A 22,458-nucleotide genomic window follows, 5' to 3' on the forward strand; every position below is an offset into this window, starting at 1 on the left:
ACTTTCTCACTTCCTCCCTTCTAGCAGGCGGCGGGCTTTCAGTCGGGGGGGGGGGCACCTGTAGATGGACTGACCGAAAGCCTCGTCTAATCTGGTAGAAATTTTTTAGTATCTTCCTGGCTCTTTGGGAAAACCATGGCTGTCTTCAGGACCCATCAGGAGCCTCTGCTGGTGGTTTTACTGCAGATTGTGTTGATTTGTTCGGCTCAGGTGAGAGGCGTTTTCATCACTGCTGCATGAAAATAGATAATGAGATTTTTGTGATTTTTATTTGCTAAGTCACTATATTTTGGTACCTAACTCGCCTTTAGCTTCTTACTAAAGGTTGAGTCTACTTTCTTGGATGTTTTTTTGTAATGTGATCCTGTTATAAATTAACTTTAGTTAATTTATATACATTTGAGGCTATAAGTCATGGACTTAAAGTTTTATCGCAATATTTTGTGTTGATATTGTGATAATTTTTTTAGATAACTTTTTGGTTCTGATTGCATGCCAATTATAACCCCAAAACACAAATGCTGCTCTTAAAAAACATTCCCATTTGTAATACACTTCTTTAGGTCACCAGTCACATAAACCAGTGTAATTCATATTACTAAAATGTACACATATTTTCAGATTCATTGATATTTTCATTGAAGAAACAGTGGCGAAAATAGAAAATATAATATTCCCAAAAATGTGGACAATTTTGAGAGGGTTTAAACATCATTTCTGAAATTTTTTGTGACAAGAATGAATCAAAATTATTTTCATGATAAGATATTTATCATGATAAAAGATAAATAATATAATAATAAGCAATACATCAGAACAGTTTGTATTGAACATCATCACTTGAACGGAACAGAATTTCTAGTTAAAATAAATTAAACTTATTGAGAATGTTAACATTTTGTTATTTAAGCAACTGAGATGTTTATTTAGCATTTTAAACTATTTTTATCATAGAATTACCTAATACGCCTCTTTATTCCAGCATGTTCAGCAGTGAGGTTTAGACAGATACTTTGTTTTTGTAATTGTTTGGTTTTTATCTTGTTCTCCTGCTGTCTAACCCAGGAAATGAGATGTTATTTTTTTTAATCTGAGTTAAATAAAAATTAAATAAAAAAAATAAATAAATGAAAACCTTGGTGCTACTTAGGCAGTTTAATGGGATTAAATTGAAAGCTGGGTCGGGTTTCGTGACCTTTCCTCTCAGATCAGCGGCACAATAAGTCTTTGTGTGATCGCACTGCATGATGTTTAAGGAGGAAAAGTGAAAATCTGTTTTCTGTGTTTGTTTAAAAGAGGAGCCTGGTTGGTCCCAGAGGGCCCCCCGGACCGCCAGGCATCGCTGGAGTACCTGGAGTAGACGGAATCGATGTGAGTGTGTGTTTATTTTATCCCTCAGTGAAGCCAAACATCAGCTGTTTCAGATTTACAGCTCTTCTTACTATACATTAAAACAACTTTCACTCATGTAAAAATGCTTACTTCTTCTTTTGATAAAAGGAGATCAAGGAAAATACTCTAGTAAAATCAAATAATACACTGAAAAACAGAGGATGGAACTACAACTTAAATTTGTTACATATAACTTAACTAAGTTTGTCAAACTTAATTTATTTATGTTTATTTAACATAACAGCTTTATAAACTTACTTAGATAAACTAATTTGATACAAATTAACTGAACTTTATGAAGTTGGACCATCTGTTTTCCTTTTTCAGCATATAGTTATAATATGGGACTATTTGAAGAAAGTCAAACAATAACAAAGAAAAATCAGTCTTTATTTATACACGAAGGTTTTGCTTATAAATAGGAGACAATGAAAAGAAACGAATATAAATAATTTGTTTGGAGCTTTGTTTCCAAATGAAGGTCGTTTTCAGTTGTTTGACTTCAATTCTGCTCTGATTGAAAAGAAATGTCCATTTGAGAATGCTGTTAAAATCCCTTAACAGCATTATAAATGCTGTTAAGGGGACAACATGTAAAATCATAAACAATGGGTTGAGTGGCCAACTGATAAAACAAACAAACCTCTGCATGTATAATTATTGTTTTTTGTGTTAATTTAAATTTTTTCTGCATGTTCAGGGTGAGAGAGGGGAAGACTCCACTGTAACTGGCCCAGTAGTGAGTGATTTTCTAATTTCTACATGTAGAGTTTCATATGAAAACAACATTTTAGGATTTATTTATTAAAATGCATCATAATGAGCTGAACATTCCTGTTTCCAGGGTTTTCCTGGAGATAATGGCAAAGATGGGTCTTCTGGAGCGCCAGGGCTTCCAGGAGCAGATGTAAGTAAAAAACTAAAACACGTAATTGGGAATGTGTGTATTTATTAAATTTGAATTAAAAGGATGTTTTTGACATCTTGAAATCTGAAGTTGGAGAACTGGAGTTACCAGTGTCTGCTGGTATCTGAACTGTTTGGATTTTCCTCCTGTGGGCAGAAAAGTTGAGAGGAAAAAAGTCCCCCTGAATAAATCAGTGGGGCTATTTAGGATTGGGCCTCACGTGGCTTCCTGGCAGAAACAGGGGTCTTTTTGTCTGCACCTGAAAGGAGTTTTGGGGGGAAAGACTGTTCAGAAATGGCTGACAGGAAAGACATGTGGAGTGATAACAGGGAGTTTTCTGTCTGTCAGGAACGCCACAGTGATTATTACACCAGGAAGGTTAAGGGTAGAGGACTGATCTAGGAGCAACAGCGTTTATTTTGTTAGGATGGAGAAAAGAGTTTTGGTTGCCTTTAGATGGGTAATTGTTATTTTATCACTCATGCATGGAGAACTGAAGTTCAGTGGAAGGCAAACACTGCAAAAACTCAAAATCTTGCATTTAGTATTTTTATCTAGATTCTAGTGAAAATATCTTAATCCACTTGAAACGAAACCACATTAACTTACAACTAATGTTTTATCAAGACATATGAGCTTGTTTTAAGCAAATAATTCCTTAATATTTGTGAGAAATTACAAGTTCCACTGGCAAATTATTTCACTTGACATGGGGAAAGGTCTTGTTATAAGTGAAACAATCAGCCAATATAAGTACTTTTTAAAATCAATATTCAAGAACTATTTACTTAATACAAGCTCCTACATACTGCTGGAAAGTTACTTGTAAGTTAGTTCTGTCTTATTTCAAGGGTACTAAGATATTTGCAGTAGAAACTAGACCATAAAAACTTTATAAGATTTAGTGTTTTTGCACCAGATTTTCCCCAAAACATAATTCAAAGAAAAAATGCAAACAATGTTTAACTGAAGAATGAGGTAATCTGATAAATATATTTTACTTAATGTTTTTGTATTTTTGTAGATTTGTTTTTGTTAAATTAGTATATCCGGTTTGGTGGAATCACCTTTTAAACTGTATGAGTTGGGTCAGACATTCTTCCTGACAGAACTGTTATAATCTGCTTTAATCCGTATTTCCACATAATCCACTTTTGTCTCCACGGCATGATGCTGCCACCCATTCTCATATTTCACAGCTGTGATGGTGTTGGACTTCAAATACAGTATAACGATGTGTATCGCAGCCATACACTTTATTTTTTATCTTCATCAGACCACATGACACGTTTTAACGTCTCTGACCCTGTGTGATCTGGCTAATCATGGTGCATCTGGAGTAATTATTTAGCTCTTTCACCAGCTTCAGAAAGCATCTTAATTTATTCACAGGTTGTTGTTTTTTTTTTGTTTGTTTTTTTTACATCTTTATATAACAATATGAGTGGATGTGTTACTGTCAAGCATCTGGAAATTGTACAAATATAGATGCATTAGACTTTCAGTTGGAGCTAACTAGCTAGCTAGCTAGTTAGCTCGCTCGTTAGCTAGCTAGAGAGAGAGGATTTTAATGAAATGTGTGTCGTCTGCAGGGACCCGTCGGACCCCCGGGAGATCCAGGCCCTTTGGGCCCAAAAGGCTCAAAAGTAAGTTTGTCATATTTACAGCGTTAATAAGAACTTTTCAGAGGATTTTCACACATAGTGAGCAGAGCATTTTCAGCAGCTGTGTCTGTAAAAATGTGATGATTTCTAGTAATTTCTGTGGCTCTGAAAATGACAAAGACAGACAAAGTTTCTGTTCTTTTCTGGTTTTAGGGGGAACCTGGAGCTCGGGGACCTGCTGGAGAACCTGTAAGTAAACATTTTCAGCCTTTCTGTTTCAAAGAAATAATCTCAGAGATTGTAATAATATAACAGAATATTATAATCTCCTTATTGTTCCACCTAACCTTGCAGTAGACTGTAGCGTTGCTGCAGAGATTATTACTGCTCCAGTTTGCCTTTGTCTGACTGTATCTGATGGATTATTCCAGATTAAAACATCCTAATCTCTGATTTGTCATCCACAGGGAGTAGGACTTGATGGGACTGATGTGAGTAACAAAGAAGTTTCAGACACGTTTCATGGTTATGCTTTGTTATTGTAAAACAAAGCTCTTTGTTCTATAGAAATAGAAAAATGAAGAAAATAATTAAGTTCATCGTTTTAAAGGAAACTTATTTTATTTTGTCTATCAAACACAAAACTTTATTCTATGAATAATACAAAAATATCCACATCAAAGTAAAATCAGATTGAACTTTTTCAGTTTTTGTCTGACTCTGGAAATTGCAATTTATTATTGTTATTTATGAAGCAAACATCAGGAATCTGATGTTTGGTACCATTTTTGCAGCACAGATTACAGTTTTTGCTGGTTCTGCTACAGGGTATTCCTGGCACGGATGGGCTACCAGGTGAACTGGGAAAAGTTGGACCGCCTGTGAGTAAACAACACCTGGTAGAAACTTAAAGTGGTCAACTGAAATGAAAACTTGTTTTTTTTCTTCAAATAAGAATATACTTCTTTTTTTTTAAGGAAATAAGAAGATGACCGATGAAAACTTCTCTTTGTGTTTCAGGGAACGAAAGGAAGGAGAGGTGCTGTTGGTCTGCCTGGTCCTCTTGGTCCTCGGGTAAACATCCGTCTACATGCGTCTGGTTCACTTTATAGACACGTTGCTTGCTATCATTTACATCTGTAAACAATGCCGCGCTGCCGCGTGGAGCAGTTTCTTTAACAAAATGAAACCAGTACACAACAGAAAACGGAAAAATAACGCTGAAAAACAGTTGAAGAATAACTGAAAGCCACTCATGTTCTTCTGTTTTATTGCTCTCGGTGTGGGCCACGCTACACACAGACTGGTTACCATAGCAACCGACAGACAACAGCTCCACTAGTGTTTCAGGATTCAACACCAAAAAACACACAAACATTCCCCACACAAAGAAATGAACTTTGAATCCGTTACAGTTTTATATTATTATTTTTTTCAGGTGATAATAAGTGATTATTGCACTTGTTAATACCGCTGCTACTAGCGAAATCTATCACTGCAGAGGTTGATTAACTAATTTAAACACCCAATCTACTGATGACCTGTCAGTGTATGGGTTGCTTTTTTTTAACTAAACCAAAACACACTGAATCCTGTAGTTCATCTATTGTAAAGTCAACCTAGCATAACTGACTACCTTACCTATTTTCCTTTTCCTCACTATTTATTTTTATTAAAACTTTTTCTTGACCTGTGAAATGTGATTCCATGAGTAAATGGAAAGTGTAGAGCACTTGAAGGCCACATTTAAGAATTTATTTCTTAGGACATTTGTTTTAATCTCTTTAATAATAAACTATTTGACAATATTTCAAAGCTACGTTTTGTAGGAAATGAATCTGTAAATAATTTTTGATCCAAAATGTTAACAGTATCCTTCACAGTTTCTGTATTGAATGAAAGTTAAGTATTTTCTAAAACCATTTTGGGGTTTATTGTCCTTGTTATTTCTTCATGTTTCATAACAAAAGTCCAAATTCAATTTAAAAATACTTTATTATCTGTAGCACAAAGTAATCAAACATTAATTAAAGAAAAATACATTGTCTTATACTTGAGTTAATAAATGTTTAAGAAGATTTTATGGTCCATAAATATTATGATTTAATTGCGAATTTGCTCCATTTATAAATTCTGGACTGAGGGGCCAAACAAAACCATCCAAAGAGCCGTAAATGGCCCCCAGGCCACATTTTGGACATCTCTGACCAACCTAATTGTTCTCCTTGGTTACAAACCAGAAGTAACCTACACATTTAAAAATGTTTCAGTCACATCTTTTTTATAGAAATTAACTTAAATGTTGAACTTTCCAAACTAAATAACTAAAGAACGCTGTACAACCCTACCAGATGTTTGAAGAATATTCTGCCACAACCATAATCTAATTTCATTTTCCGCGTTTTTTTAGGGACCTCCAGCTGTTTACCAGGGTGAGGAGCTGGTAAGTGGATTTGTTTTATGTCCATTTAGAAGTAAAATAACATCATAACTTGATTAATCTAACAAAGGAAAAAGGAGGATACGAGACCTATAACATTGACTTACGCAGGAAAACTGTGGATGTTTTAAGGTGATTTGTAAAAATAATAATTCTGATTATTTACTGTTAAAGTAACTTGCAGAGGATTGAAGTGTAGATAAGGTTCATGACCTCAACACAAACATTTTTACAGATTCGGTTAAAAAAGCGGCACAATTCCAACCCAACCAGCAAAAACAGCCAATATGTTGCATTTATTCATTTTCATATCCGTGTTTTAAAAATCTATTACATTTCTGAAATGCCAGCTGTTTCTCTGTCATATTTTTGTATTTAGGTTCATTTTAAATTCTAATTTGGTAACGCTTTATTTGAAGGAATGTGCATACACTGCAAAAACACAAAATCTTACCAAGTAACTTTGTCTAGTTTCTAGTGCAACTAGCTTAGTACACTTAAAATAAGACACAACTAACTTAAGTTATAAGAGCTTGTTTTATGTCAATAATTCCTTAATATTGATAAAAAAGGACTACCAGTTCCACTGGCAGATTATTTCATTTATAACAAAACATTTTTTCCATGTTAAAAGAGAAATAATCTGCCAGTGGAACTACAAATTTTTCATCAATATTAAGAAATTATTTACTTAAAAAGCTCCTATATCTTGCTGAAAAGTTACCCATAAGTTAGTTTTGTCTTATTTAAAATGTACTGAAATATTTGCATTAGACCAAAAATACTTGGTAAGATTTGAGTGTTTGCTCTGTTTAAAGCAAAGTTGCATTAAAACTGTTAACTTTGTATTAAAAGTGTTACTATTTACAGAATGAGTCTTTATGAATGTCATAAACATTCATAAAGACTCATTCATGTTCATGACTGTTAATATTTCACACCCCTTCAAATAAGGTGTTACCTCAAATTCTGTATTAGTTGTTCTTTCTTTTTTTGTTTTGTTTATTATTTCTTTCTTCAGTGTTTTCTGTGTGACCTGTGTATGGAAAGGTTCAAAATGACAGAAATAAATAATTAAATGTTGTATTTTTCAGTGTCCCAGTGCCTGCCCAGCAGGACTGAATGGATATTCTGGACTCCCAGGGATGAAAGTGAGTTCACTTTTAAAGATCAGCTACAGATCAGTTTCAGTTTTCATTTTTGAGTTGATTTTAACTTGAAGTTTTACTCCTCAGGGCCACAAAGGGGCTAAGGGTGAATCAGGTGAGCCCGGAAGACAAGGACACAAGGTGATGTCATGCCAAAGATTATAACAGATAAAACCCCCCTACAGAAATAACTCTATAAAATTAAAACATTTTTAAAACTGCAATAATTAACAGGGAGAGGAAGGCCATCAAGGACCGCCTGGTGAAGTTGGAGCTCCAGGACTGCCAGTAAAATATTTCATTTTTGTTTCCAAAATGGCCGATCATCTCTAAACTGATCATGTTTATTCTCAGAGAAATGATTTTAATCCAGCATACTAACTCCTCTCTATCTGCTGAGTAATTTTAGGGCCCGGGTGGAGCCAGAGGCCTTCCAGGAATAACAGGCCCCAAAGGAGACCGGGTAAGAAAACTAACCCCAAAGTATGACACTGCCACTACCATGTTCCTCTGTGGATAGGCTGTCCTCCTGGTCATGTACAGAGACATTTTTGAAATTGATTGGTAGTTTGGTTTTAGACCAGAACACAATCTCCTCTAGGATTTACTATTTTCTTTTTGAAAAACAACTTTTGTGATGGCGTAGGGGATAGTGCGACCCACATTTGGAGGCCTTCAGTCCTCGACGTGGCGATCGCGGGTTCGATTCCTGGACCCGGCCGACGTTTGCCGCATGTCTTCCCCCCTCTCCTTCCCCTTTTCCTGTCAGCCTACTGTCATATAAGGGACACTAGAGCCCACAAAATACCTCCTTGTGGGGAAAGAAAAACAACTTTTGTTTTGGAGCCATTTCCATTTCCTTATTTTTTGTTGTTGTCTTTCAACAGAATTGTCCAATAGTATGAAACTTCTGTCATACTGTTATGAAAAGTTTTTAAACATTTATTATGGTTTGTCTTTTTTACATTTCCTAATTGTTGCTGCTTAATTAGGGTAGAAACTTATTATAGTTATATTATTTCTTTAACACTAATCAAGATGCCAAAAAATAAACTCTTATTGAAATTGGGGAAAAGTAAAATCATGTTAGATTAGAGCTGAAAAACATATCGCAGTACAAACGTTTCACATCAACCAATATTGATAATTACTTATTAGGTTTTTTTTTTGTTTTAAATATCTGAAATACTGCCAAACTGGTGACTTAATCTTTGCTGTTTTATCCACATTTTCCTCTTGAGGTGTTGGACTCATTTTCTGCTTCAGTCAACGTCTTTTTTTTTTTAAGCATTTATGAGGCATGGCAGCAAAACCTCAAACTGCTGCTTTGACAGTTACTCAGCAGGTTGTTGCTTGGCAACAAGAATGAGTGAGTTGCTAGGTAACCTAAGAGCAAGTTGATTCCACCAACTTTGTTTAGCTGGCTGTGAGAGGTTGAGCAGCTAAAGCTTTTCCTCAGACTACATCCCCCAGAATGCTGTGCGGTTCTGGATTGGGTTTAAGTGAAATTATTGAACATTCTAGATTCTACAAGTTTTCTATTGATATCAGTCATATATAGTACATATATAGTATATATATACAGTCATAATAGATATAATTATTGATTTGTTATCCTGCCCCATGTTAGATCTTTGATCTGGAGATCCAATTTTTCTCCAGTGTAAAACAAGTTTTTCTATGTATTTTAAGTAGATGTACTCCAACAACATATTAAATAACTACTAGCAAATAGAGGGAGTAAACCATGTGGAATCAGTTAATTAACCTTTAGCTGTTTCTACACTTCATCTGAACAGGGACCTCGTGGAAAACCCGGTGATGTTGGTCCCAGGGGGATTCAGGGAGCACCAGTGAGTGGAAATCCAATTGACTGTAGAGATTAATTAATTAATCAATCAATGTTACTGATGAATGTTTTCACTTTTCAGGGGGATCCAGGTCAACGAGGAGCAATAGGGGAGAGTGGACAAATAGGAGCGCAGGTTAGACAATTAAAAGAGTACAGAGAATATTAAAAAGCAGGAACATTTTATGGTCTTTCTCAGCTGAGATAAGTACTTTCACGCTTTCTTCACTTTCTGTTTCCACCATAAAACACCCTGATTCCCTTTTTGCTTGTATTATAAATGAGGTGAAATTGAGATTATTTTCAATATTTTCTCACAGATAATAACTGAAATTGTGCTTTTAAAGCAAAAACCAAACATCTGCACCAGTTTTTTATCAATGCTTCTTATTTTTGTGTTTTTTTAGGGGGATCGGGGCCCACAAGGAATCAGGGGGGTACCAGGGCCAAAAGGAGAACCTGTAAGTCATACTTCATCGTATTTAAGCCAGAAATGCAAAGGTTTACTCTTGTGCAGTCAAGGATCACATCCTCGGCTCTTTCCAATCCACCAATTATTGGTTATTATAGCCTGGCTGTTATTGCTTCACCACAAAAACACCAAATGATTTAAGTTTGAAAAGCTATCAAGCTTAAATAATAAAAAGCATCATTTTGTCATACATTTTACAAGATAATTAAATCCTTATAGAGACCAAATGTATGTAAACATTTGAGAAATTTTAGGAAAGTAAAAACTGTTCTCGCCAAGTTCTTTTTAGAAAATATAAATTATTTTATTTTATTCTAATTCTAACAAAGCTAAAACAAGAAAGGTTTGAACGGATTTAACTGCAGATAGTGAGGAAAAAAAAGTCTTTATATTCAGTGTTTGTAAATATCTGGTTTCCGCTGTTAGTTCTACTGTTGGGTGTCAAACTTAATTTAATTTCAAGCCACATCAAGATCATGACTGTTGTGGCAAAATATATAGAAAAAATTCTAATTAAACAATTAAAATATAGGTGTCTCTGCATTTGATTAGTACTTCTTAAAGTTAGATAATATTGAGATCTTTTAGAGATAGAGATAAACACTGCTTCAATTTGATTAATAAAATAGTATTGTCTCCTCAAAGGCTTTATTTATATGTCTATCTAGAGTCCTGAGGGCCACTTAAAAACTTATGGCGGACCGGATTTGGCCCCCGGGCCTTGAGTTTGACTAATCAAAACAATGGTAAAGATATCACAGAAAATAAACTGAATCGAAGGTTACACTTACTCAGTTCTGAAGAATCTAATCAAAAATCAACCCTGTTCATGGTAATTTATTTTACTGTATGAATCATACATAGTTATTAATTTTTTAATATTGATGGTTGGAGTATAATTATGTATAAGGATTTCTCATTGCTTCCTCTCTTGCTGACAGGGCCTTCCTGGTCCAGATGGCCGTGAGGGAATACCTGGACTGCCTGGCTCAAGGGTAATGTTGTTATTGATGCTGTACATGTGAAATTATGCAAAACTACAGTTAAAAATAAAATACTTTATTCATTAGTTTAGGTTTTTGTAAGCACAGTTTAGTTCCCTCCCAACCTGTTTATCAGTTGTTGTTTCCATTAAAAATGTATGTAAAATGTTGTCTATATTGCCCTAATATCCAAAAAAACATAATTTCACAATTTCAGTGTTTCCGTTAAATAAAAATTGCAATTAAAATCACACACACTTTAAAAACACAAAGTCTTGGTAACTATTTTTGTCTAGTTTCCTATGCAAAAATATCTTAGTTCACTTGAAGTAAGACAAAACTAACCTACAAGTAACTTTCTAGCAAGATATAGCAGTTTGAGTTAAGTCAATAATGTCTTGATATTAATGAAAAGGCACTAATTCCATTGGCAGATTATTTCACTTATAGCAAGACATTTTTCTCATGTTATAAGTGAAATAATCTGCCAGTAGAACTAGAACTTTTTCATCAATATTAAGGAATTATTGACTGAAAACAAGCTCTTATATCTTGCTATATCTTCATTTTGTGTTACTTCAAGTGTACTAATATTAGCATTAGAAACTGGACCAAAATACTTTGCAATATTTTGTGTTGTTAAAGTGCATGAATAAATTTGTTTACTGATAAGTCATTAAAAACATGCCATGATCCTCTCTTGCTTTTCCGTTGTTTTATTTTCAGGGTCTTACAGGAAAAAGTGGCGCTCCGGGTGACGCAGGCACACAGGGACTTCCTGTGAGGGATTTTTTTTTATTATTACTGTTTTTGCCTTTTTTTCTCAAGCTTTAATGTTGTTGAACATCATTTTGTTCATTTAGGGTTTACCAGGTACATATGGCCAGAAAGGACACAGCGGCACAAAGGTATGATCAAAACTTGTGCAGCAGTTATTATGGTAGAAAAACTTTATAAACTCACTAAATGTAGACAGGTTGAAATTAGTAAAGGTTATTCCTCTTTTTCAACAAGGGTAACTCTGGAGACCCAGGAGTCGTGGGACTGATGGGATCTCCAGGGAAGCAAGTAAGTTTAAGCAAAATAAAACATTTATTGTATTTATTGACTACATTTGTGTATATACACTGCAAAAACACAAAATCTTACCAAATAATTTTGGTGTAGTTTCTAGTGTGAATATCTTAATACACTTGAAATAAGAAAAAATAAGAAATAACTTTTCAGCAAGAAACAGGAGCTTGTTTTAAGTAAATAATTCCTTAATATTGATGAAAAAGTGCTGGTTCCACTGGCAGATTATTTAACTAGACATTTTTCCAGTGCTATAAATTAAATAATCTGCCAGTCTGACCAGTAGAATTTCATCAATGTTAAGAAATAACAAGCTTCTACATCTTGCTGAAAACTTACTTACAAGTTTTAAAGCTGTAAGTAACTGAAAAGTTCAGATGTACTAAGATATTTTCACAATAAACTAGATCAAAAATACTAGTAAGATTTTGTGTTTTTGCAGTGCAAGTCATTTTGACTTTGTTTTGTATAATTTGTGTTTATTTTCATCAAGACAAATTACTTATTGTCCAGGGACAATAAATGAAAAGTAGCTTTTTGGCTAATTCTGGTGCTTTTACATAAATGTTAATTAATGTGCACTGTCTCTCCCAAATAAATAAAATTAAATTAAATTGAGGTCCAAAATGTTACAGCAACCATTCTGAGATGTAGCGGTAAATATTCTCTTAAGTTATTCAAAAGATAGTGATTTTAAACTATTTAACTGAAATAAATGTCACCTGAAGTTTAAATGATTATCTCATTAGCGGTCATATTTACTTCCAGGGGGAGCGAGGAGACCAGGGGGAAGTGGGACCCGTGGGACCCAGAGGAGGACCTGTGAGTTTTACATGTGTCGGCTTCATATTTAAAGTTTTAGAGCGAAACTTCTTCTTCCTAAAGCATGAAGTTTATTTTCTTCACACTTGATTCCAGTTTGTTCTGTTATCTCAGTGCCAACCCACTGATGGGAAATCTGGTTAATCAACTGAAAACAGCACTGCAACAACCTTTTCACTCTTACTGCTGATTATTTTTAACTAGAATACACTGTTAGACAAACCACATACAGTTTAATATTCTGTCCTGTTTTAGGGTGAACGTGGGGAGAGAGGACCTGATGGACCACCAGGATTACCCGGAGGCAGGGTAAGACCTGACAGGTGGCTTATTTCAAGGGATAAACATGAAAATAAATTTCCTCAGAGGTCCATTTCAAGTGGAGTGGATGTGAAATATTGGCAATAATTTATTTCTAAAACCATCATCCTGACCTGTATGAACATAAAGAAAGGTTTGTGACGCCCCCAGAAGAAACAGGAAGAAATGTTGATTCCTTACTTTTGTCTGGTCTGAATAAATCAGATCTCATTACTGTGTAAATCTAAAGAGTTGCTTATGAGTAAACTATGATATTTGCGAAGTTATTTTTAGAAGTTTGGAGACAGAAAAAATGGGAGATGTGGCCAGAGAAGCTCTACCTCTCTCAAAAAGGAAATGGTCTCAGTACAAAACCCTGAGGAACTCCAACTTGTAGTGGCAGTCAGTTCACAGATGATCATATTAATAATTTCGGCTTTTCTCTTTTTAACTGTAACGTACTGGAAACATGTTTCACTGGAATCTGTTATAAATATTTATGTTTGTTCTGAAACACATGAGAATAAACAGAAGTGATGCAACGAAAAAACTAATGTAGAAAAGTATTTCATTAATAACATAAAATCCAGCATTGAATTCTCCAGCAATGTTAATATTGCAAAGCCTTATTAAACTCCCGATGGCAGAATGACAAAAATTGGTATTACGGTTTAACCATGGCTTCCCCAACTGACATGTTTGGTTTAAGGTAGGACCCACATTCAGAATGTAATAGAAAAATTTAATAAACAAAGAACTTAAACATTGGGCAAAGAGCTGAATTAAGGAACAGGTAGAGAAACACTGAAATAGATGGAGGAACCAGTGGAGAACAGTGTAGTGGAGAATGACATGGGAACATGGCTTGTAGAAAATATGCAGATAAAATCAACTGCATCTAGGTTTTAAAAAGACTGTTGGAACCTTATTAAAGCTTCATACCTCCTGATCAGAGCTCTTAAGCCTTCAGTCTGGGGAAAACATGCATGGTCTCGTGTTCTGGGTGTATTATCCAACATAAGAATACCTTGCTAAGTTAAGCTCTGAATTTTGCTCAGACACCCTTTGTGTGTGTTTTGTGCTTGCAGTTAAGTCTGTAATCCATCCATGGGTCGGCATGAAAGGCCGTTTGTTGCAGGTGTTTTTTTTTTTCTGCAGCTCAGAGGGGATTCGGGACAGGAAAAGAAACTGAGAGGTCCTCAATGAAATCTCTGTTCTCCAGGAATGCCCACATACCCAAACCCAGCCTTACCCACCCGGAGCGAAACATGCTAGCTGGGCGGCTGGTGGAGCGGCCGTCTGTGCACATGACCTGAAGCATGAATGTTTTTGGGGTTTTTTCCTGTGTGTTTATTCTGAGGCTTTAACACATTCGATTCTGTATGAGTTCTGAATGTGTCAGTGTTTTCTGCCTCAGTTTATGCAAATGTGCTTCACAGGGAAGCAAAGGGGACCCAGGCTTTCCAGGACTTCCTGGTCCTGCCGGTTTCCAAGGCCAAAAGGGAGACAGGGTAAGAATTTCACAAGGATCTTTCATCAGATAAGAAAAATCATAAATGGGACTTAATTATACGAAATTCACATTTTGAGTGATTCTATACTTCCATTTGGGTCTCTACTGATTCTAAAAGCAGCCCAAGTGCTTTAAAAAAATCACCTAGCTGGTTTTTGGCAATAAGTTAACATTTTTTGGAATCTGGAAACTGGGCCGTTTCAAAAACCCTCCAAATGCAGCGTCACAAATTAGCAAGCACCACCCGTTACCTAGCAACCCCAGAGAAGCCCAGCCCATCACCTAGCAACCCAAACTGAGTTCCGGGACATTTTGTCAGTTGGTTTTACCACGGTATTTGCTGTACAAAGGCTGCTGGAAAAGACAAGACTTGATATTAACAACAAAATACTACAGTAGCTCCAGATTATTTCATGGATAACAGGACATCTTTCCCATTTTACAAGTGAAATAATCTGCCAGTTTAACTAGTATTTTGTTCATCAACATTAAGCTTACTTGGCTGAAAATAAACTCCTTTGTCTTGCTGAAAAGTTACTTGTAAGTTAGTTTTGTCTTATTTCAAGCTTACTAAGATATTTGTACTCAAAACTAGACCAAAAGTACTTGGTTAGATTTTGCAATTTTGCAGTTACACTTGCTATTATATCAGTATAGCCATATGGACCATATAAAGTGCATGGACAGAAATGTATATGTACTTACAGAATAGCAGCTGTGGGCCAAGTTGCTAAGTGAACGCATCTATAATATTGCAAACGGAACAAATGAAGATCTTTTTGGTTATTTTAAATTCAAAATATGTCTCTTGTCCTTTTAAATGGTCAAATCTGATTTGTTGATAGTATAAAGAGATTCAAACTGATCTTAGTGTGTCCTCTATATAATCTTAATTCTTACCATTCTGTCCATCAGGGTCCTGTTGGTCTCGACGGCCCCAAAGGAGACCAGGTATTTTTAACAATAACTTGTATTATCACTACTGTTATCCAGACTATGTCATACAGATGATAGATGGTTCAGCTGGATTTAATAACCGGCCTTTTGTCTTCACTCCAGGGACCTTCAGGTGCTGAAGGAATATCAGGAGAGAGAGGTGAAGTGGTGAGTGACACACAGATGGAGTGACATAAGATAACAAATCCTGCCGTGAAAAACAATAAAGGTCTGTTAAGATTATATATAAATGAAAGTCTGGTAGAAAAATCTTCCCCCACATTTACTGGAGACATGAAATATTAATGGATGTTCTTCATTTTCATTTCAGGGTGACCAAGGAGAACCAGGAGAGAAAGGATCGGTATGTAGGCCTGAGCTACAGATCTGTACCTTCCTGAAATCTGTGTGTATTTACAGCTGTTATACTATGAAACATGAGTCAGCAAATTCTAAAGAGCAACTGCACTGAGGATGCCTAACATATCAGAAAAGGCTTTTTAAAAAATTTCTTAAGCCTTTCTTACAGTGCAATCATCTTCTATGGTTTATCTCGTTTTTATTCACATAGTTTTCAACATTTTAACAATGGCATGGTTTGAAATGTTAAAAAGTCAATTAGATTTTCAGACTCACATTTACAATTTTCAGAGTTTTGTTGTAACTAGTTGCACTTAATCAGTTACATTCACTTGAGTGACGTTTTGGAAATATATTTTTACTACGCTGTACTTTTTACTTCTACTAGATTATTTTTATTATGAAGTATGAGTAAAATTTCTGTACACTTTTCCCACTGTGAGTAACTTCACTGAATAAAAAACAAACATGTTTAACCAAAAAGTGGAGGGTGACCCGCTGGAGGCCCCAGGAATGCAAAACAAAACATTAAAATTAGGAAAATTAAATGTCATCCAGGCCTTTACTTCATCAAGGCACTTAAATGTTGACTGTATAGAGTATCTTTCCTCTTGTTTCAGTGTAAAATAAACCTGACAGTCATCAGTATAAAGATAAAAAGAACATTTGTATTTTCTAAAGATGGAAGTAAATAAAAAAGGGAGAGGCCCAAGAACTGAGCCTTGTGGAACTCCATAAGAAACTGAGACAGAGGAAGATTTTAAATATTGCAGGCTACCACAATTTGTCTTTTTTGCACATATCTTTCGAAATGATTGTGATGGGTAGTTTCAGGATTACAGTTCATGTCTCTTAATTCTCCTTTTGTGTTAACTGCAGCTCGGTCCACCGGGAGAAACAGGAAACAAAGGACCTGAAGGCGGCCGCGGGCTGCCAGGCAAAGAGGGCAAGCCGGGTCAGCCAGGACCACGAGGCATGCAGGGAGACACCGGGGTGTCGGGACTTCCTGGAAACCAGGGACAGGCGGTGAGAAAATGTCACTGAATTAAACCGTATAAAACCAAAGGAAAATTTATGGTTGTAATTGCAGAGAAAATATAAATTAGGAGTAAGTAGATTCTCAACTCCTGTGCTACTAAAAAGCCTTTCCTGCTAATCTAACGGCTGTTGTTTAAATAGGATTGAGTATTGTATTGTTTTGTTTTGTTTCTGTCGCCCTTAAAGGTCATCAAGCTAATTTTAATATCAGACTAATAGCCTTTGTAAAAAAAAAAAAAAAGGCAGTTTTCAAAGCATTATTTCATTTACACCACAAAACACAAAATCTTACCAAGTATTTTTAGTCTAGTTTCTACTGCAAATCTCTGGGTATGCTTGAAATAACAAAGAATAAACTAACAAGTAACTTTTCAGGAATATTTAAGAGCATGTTACCATGTATATTCAAAGGTCAAAATATATAAATCATAAACAAAAAAATAAGAACGGGAGACTGTACAGCAAGGACAAATTTACAACACAGGAGAAATAATACGGTACCATTACTAAAAAAAGCCATACTCACGATAAAAGAAATTTGTTAGTAATTTGGGTAATAAAATATGTATCTGTACAGCAGGACAATCAATCGATAGCAACATATATCACAATAGACACATTACCAATGTCAATAGAAAACACTGCTGACAAAATATTCAACATACAGAATATTCACTGAACTCCGATCCAGAACTGCAAAGCATTCTGGGAGATGTAGGCAGAGGAAAAACTTCAGCCGCACAACCTCTTTCTGCCAGCTGAGAAAGCTTGGTGAAATCAACTTACTCGCTTGCTCTTTGGTTGCCTAGCAAATCACACATTCTATTGTTACCTAGCAACAAACTGCAGAGTAACTTGCGCAGCAGCAGCTTAAGGTTTCCACACCATGCCTTATGGCTGCTTAAAAATAAAAAACAGACTAGAGTGAAAACTGTATAAAACAGAAACCACCTCACCAGTTTAGCAGTTTAGTATTTGAGATATTTAAAACAAAAAAAGAATGAATAATTATTCATGTCGACTGATATAAATCGATTGATATAAAATGGTTATATCGTGATACGATTATCAGCCTTATTTTCATACTTTCAGGGCAAACCACCAACAGACAGGCACATCAAACAGGTCTGCATGAGAGTAATGCAAGGTAAGTGTTTGTCATCTTCATACTAACTGACTTTAGCATTCAGTTGCTTTAGCATCATCAAGTCACCTCATATAACTCACATGTCTCTGTCACAGAGCAGCTGGCCCAGTTAGCGGCCAGCCTGAGCAGGCCTGAATCAGGCATTGCCGGACTTCCCGGCCCCCCTGGTCCGCCTGGCCCACCGGGTCCACCTGGAGAGAACGGTTTCCCAGGCCACTCTGGGTCGAGAGGTCTCCCCGGTTTGAAGGGTCCACCTGGGCTAATCGGCCGCAAAGGACCAAAAGGTGAAATCCAGGCTAAAATCTCTTTTCTGTGATTTGCCCTGTTTACTTTAAGAATGTCCATAGTTATTAAGATAGTTAATAACAACCAAGTTACATTTACTCAGTTTGCTTGAGTAACTTTCTGGAAAACAAATTTACTCTTAGGCATATTTTTACTTTTACTTGAGTAATTTTATTATGAAGTATCGCTGCTCTATCATCTGTGAATAACTCTGTTGAAGAACAACCAAACATTTACCAGACAAAGACTTTCTAAAAAAAACTTTAAGTTTTGTTAAAGTTTCATAAAACTTGATTCTTTAACAAAACCTACATGTGCACTGCAAAAATACAAAATCTTACCAAGGAGTTTTGTTCTATTTTTTGTCTTATTTGGAGTATATGAACTTACAAGTATCTTTTCAGTAAGATAAATCAGCTTGTTTTAAGTCAATAATTTCTTACTATTAATTTAAAAAACAACAAAAAAACTACTAGTTCCACTGGCAGATTATTTCACTTTTGACAAGACATTTTTCCCATAATCTGCCAGTGGAACTTCTTCATCAATGTTAAGATATTAATGACTTAAAACAAGCTCCTATATCTCGTTGAAAAGTTTCTTGTCAGTTAGTTTTGTCTTATGCCAAGTATACTAAGGTATTTACACTAGAGACTAGACCAACAATACTTTCTAAGATTTTGTGTTTCGGCAGTGAATGTTACAACAAAAACATCCTTCTGGTGCAGGGATGCAGTGATTTCTTAGTTGGTGCATTACTGCCACCTAGAGGTTGATGAAAGAACCAACACAAAAAAAACAAGGGATCCACCAATCCACTTCTTTCACACCGATGTTGTTGTCGACCAATACCGACCCGATACAGAAAAACAGCGCTGAATTGAGTACATTTTTTTTAAACACAGACATAAATTTTCTGAATCATGGTGATAAATGCTGTCGCTTACTGCAGGTGACCAGGGGGACATTGGAGATAGAGGGCCCACACTCAGGGGACACAAAGGGGAACCAGGAGTCCCTGGACTACCAGGTAAAGCAAAACTCTCTGACATGACTGTCTTTAATTAAAGTATTATTTAATAAGCACCATTTTTTTTAATAGTTTGATAGTTTTGATTAGGATTTCCGGAATGCTTTAGCTATTATGCTATAAACCGCAGAAAATCCCAGCAGCATACACACACTGTAAGTTGTTTTAAAAATCTACATTTTGGACTGACCCCATATCTTGTTACTTTTGATTTTAAGACAAACATTCCAGTATGTGACAAGAGGCCCTAAAATTGCTTATTCTGAAAGGAGCTGAACATAGGAAGAACCGATCAGACTAATATGTCATTATCTAAGGATAATTTCATGCAACAAATGTCAGCTGCTGTCCAAGAGGCCGTTTTAGGGCCTCTTTGTTTTATTTAAATCCAAATAAGCTGCTGCTGGCCGCACCCTTCCCCCCAACTCATTGTTTGCATAAAAATGTGAAAATGACTGCAAACAGATGTGCAATTATAGTACACTTGAAATAAGATAAAACTAATTTAAGAGTAACTTTTCAGCAAGATATAGGAGCTTATTTTAAGTGAAAAACCTTTAATACTGATCAAAAAGTACTAGTTCCACTGGCAGATTATTTCACTTATAACATGAAAAAAAATTTTGTTATACATAAAATAATCTCCCAGTGGGACCAGTACATTTCACAAATATTAAGTATATTTAATATTAATAATTAAATATTACTTGCCTTTTACAGCAAACACAGAGGTAAAACAAACTGACAAAATATCCTGGAATTCTGTTTGGGTTGCTAGGTAACGGGTTGGGTTTTGCTGGGGTTGCTAGGTAACGGGCAGTGCCTGCTGGTTTGTGACTTTACATTCTGAAGGATTTTGAAACAGTAAATTTTACAGACAACAAAAAACATTAACTTATTGCCTAAAAAACATCTGTGTGTTTTCTTTTAGGCACTTGGGCGATTTTTTAGGAGCAGTAGAAACCCAAAAGCCCTTTGGCAACATTTGTGATCTTAATACTGCCCAAAATGAAAATTAATTAGACACCTCTGGGCTACACAAATGCTAAATCAGTTTTCAAACAGCGTTATGGTCATAAATTTAAAAGAACAAAACAACTGGACTTCTTAACTTTGTTTGTTCGTCTTCCAGGTGAACCCGGCCGACCGGCTTACGGCACAAACGGCCGCGACGGAGAGCGGGGGCCACGCGGCGTCCCAGGAATCAACGGCGTTCCAGGCCCTCCGGGTCCCGCTGGCAGGAGTGGCTACTGTGAGCCGTCGCAGTGCATCCCTCCCATGGTGCCGTCAATCGGCCTTGGAAAAACCTCAGAGACAAAGGGCCCCAGCGACGACTGAGAGGGAACAGGACTAAAAAAACTAATCAGCAGAACAAGAGTATGTTTTTAAGCCACAATTGGAGATTACACTGACATTAATGCTCTAAAAACCAACCAACCAGCTTTTCCAAGTTCTTGTTTTTACCTCAGTTTTTCCATCTCTGTACTGTAAAATATAAGGAACCAAAATGAAATAACTGTACAGTCTCACCTGCTCAGTTTCTACCCCGTTTCTTCTCTGTATGTTTATGTAAATGTGTCGATATATATAACTGGATAACAGTAGTTTGATAGTATTTAAGGTGGTTTAAGTTGCCATCATTTCTGGACAGAAGGGGAAGTGATGTATGAAAGATCCTGACACAGTTTTGTATGATTTCTTATTTATTATATCAAGGTTCAGTGTCATGTCTGCAAGTTGTACAAAGGAGGAAATATACACATTTTGGTTACCTTTTCTGTGAAAATATTCTTTCACAAACAGAAAACAACAGAGTCGGCCCAAGGCAATGCAATCTCAAACTATCAGGTTCAAATTTTAACACATTTTTAGTGTATTAAGAATGATAATGTTATTAAATTAGCATAGATCTAGAAAACGATTTTAAATTAACAATTTCTGTTGTTGTTGCCCTTGAGCCCAGAGTCAAATCTTTTGGACTTTAACCAGCTTCCGATCATCATAATTATCTCCTGCCAAGAAAAAGAAAACCCGCAGAATGATGCTGCTTCACCACAGGTTGATGTGCAAAGTTAAAGTTGTAACCAGAAGTTGAAATACACCCAATAAAAAGACACATACATCTTTTTTTTCTCACTGTCTGAAGTTAAATGAGACCAAATGTTTCTTGTTTTAGGTCAGTCAGAATTTCCAAAATTATTTCTCTTTGCTAAATGCCACAATTATGAAAGAAAGAATGTTAGAATAGTGTTTTTCTATAGTGGAGTTCACCAGAGAGGACTACAGGGGCCTCTGAAATATTGGAGAAAACAAATGGAAATTTTTTAAAAAATTTTGAAATCATACATTTAAAAAGAAGTAATCAATTTTTCAAAAAGACCAAAATTCGTGTCAAAGTAATAATAATAATAATAATAATAATAATAATAATAATAATAATAATATAAAAAACGGTTCTGAATTCAAAGATCTTTTTATTTATTTATACATTTTCTTTTTAATCCAGTTTTGTAAAATTATAATGTCTCTTTTTCAAACTAAATTATGCAGAAATATTTACTTTTTTTCTGGTTTGCACCCAAATTAAAGATTAACACTGTATTGGTCAGTCTTGGAAATATAACAAATAGGAATTGTGCATACCTTCAGGTTGACAATTACTACAATATTTACTCCCTGTACCAGATTATTCAAAAGAGAAGTTAGAAGTAAAATGTCTTAAGTGAGCAGTACAATGTCCAGAATGTGTGTACATATGTAATTTTTGGACTTGAAAATGAATGAAAACTAATGTTAGATTAGTATTACATTTTCAAAAACCTTACAAAAAAACCAAGTGAGATGTTGCACTTGTGCCAAAGTACTCTGACAAAAACTAGAGCGCCCCCTGTAGTTAGTATAGAAGGTTATAAAAGGTATGCTTGTTCTAAAGGTGCTTATGAACTGCTCGTTTTATTGGTTACTGTTTACAGCTAACATAACCTCCGAAAATTTGTTTCAAACAAAAATACATCAGATTTTTAATTTAAAATATTATGGCAAAAGCAATATGGATGAACACCATAATTAGTCGCTTCAGCCCCAATCACAAACTAATTTAGTAAATGATTAATTAACTGGAGTATACAGACTCAAAAAAGGACATTTGCTAAAAGAAA

At 35.4% G+C, this 22,458-nt stretch overlaps 1 protein-coding gene across 1 annotated transcript; it reads left to right on the plus strand.

The window, feature by feature from the left end:
- On the plus strand, window positions 1-21,414 carry col9a1a (collagen, type IX, alpha 1a). Its single transcript, XM_044113552.1, has 32 exons — window positions 1-210; window positions 1,297-1,371; window positions 2,093-2,131; window positions 2,237-2,299; window positions 3,892-3,945; window positions 4,117-4,152; window positions 4,371-4,394; window positions 4,731-4,784; window positions 4,924-4,977; window positions 6,314-6,346; window positions 7,438-7,494; window positions 7,579-7,632; window positions 7,726-7,779; window positions 7,901-7,954; window positions 9,291-9,344; window positions 9,423-9,476; window positions 9,748-9,801; window positions 10,754-10,807; window positions 11,522-11,575; window positions 11,659-11,703; window positions 11,810-11,863; window positions 12,638-12,691; window positions 12,947-13,000; window positions 14,431-14,502; window positions 15,420-15,455; window positions 15,564-15,608; window positions 15,772-15,804; window positions 16,680-16,826; window positions 17,931-17,985; window positions 18,081-18,269; window positions 19,223-19,300; window positions 20,433-21,414. Exons 1-32 carry the CDS (start codon window positions 136-138, stop codon window positions 20,636-20,638), a joined length of 2,064 nt encoding a protein of 687 aa, XP_043969487.1. The 5' UTR covers window positions 1-135; the 3' UTR covers window positions 20,639-21,414.
- The last annotated feature ends 1,044 nt before the right edge of the window (window positions 21,415-22,458 follow it).

The sequence above is a fragment of the Gambusia affinis genome, linkage group LG04 (genome assembly GCF_019740435.1).
Source record: "Gambusia affinis linkage group LG04, SWU_Gaff_1.0, whole genome shotgun sequence".
Lineage (NCBI taxonomy): Eukaryota > Metazoa > Chordata > Actinopteri > Cyprinodontiformes > Poeciliidae > Gambusia > Gambusia affinis.

What these genes read in the sequence shown, in the direction of transcription:
- col9a1a (XM_044113552.1), top strand. Translation starts at nt 136, where the DNA reads ATGGCTGTCTTCAGGACCCATCAGGAGCCTCTGCTGGTGGTTTTACTG. An exon ending in AAGGCCAAAAGGGAGACAGG is followed by an intron (nt 14,503 to 15,419) that starts GTAAGAATTTCA and finishes TCTGTCCATCAG; the next exon opens with GGTCCTGTTGGTCTCGACGG. An exon ending in AACCAGGAGAGAAAGGATCG is followed by an intron (nt 15,805 to 16,679) that starts GTATGTAGGCCT and finishes TGTTAACTGCAG; the next exon opens with CTCGGTCCACCGGGAGAAAC.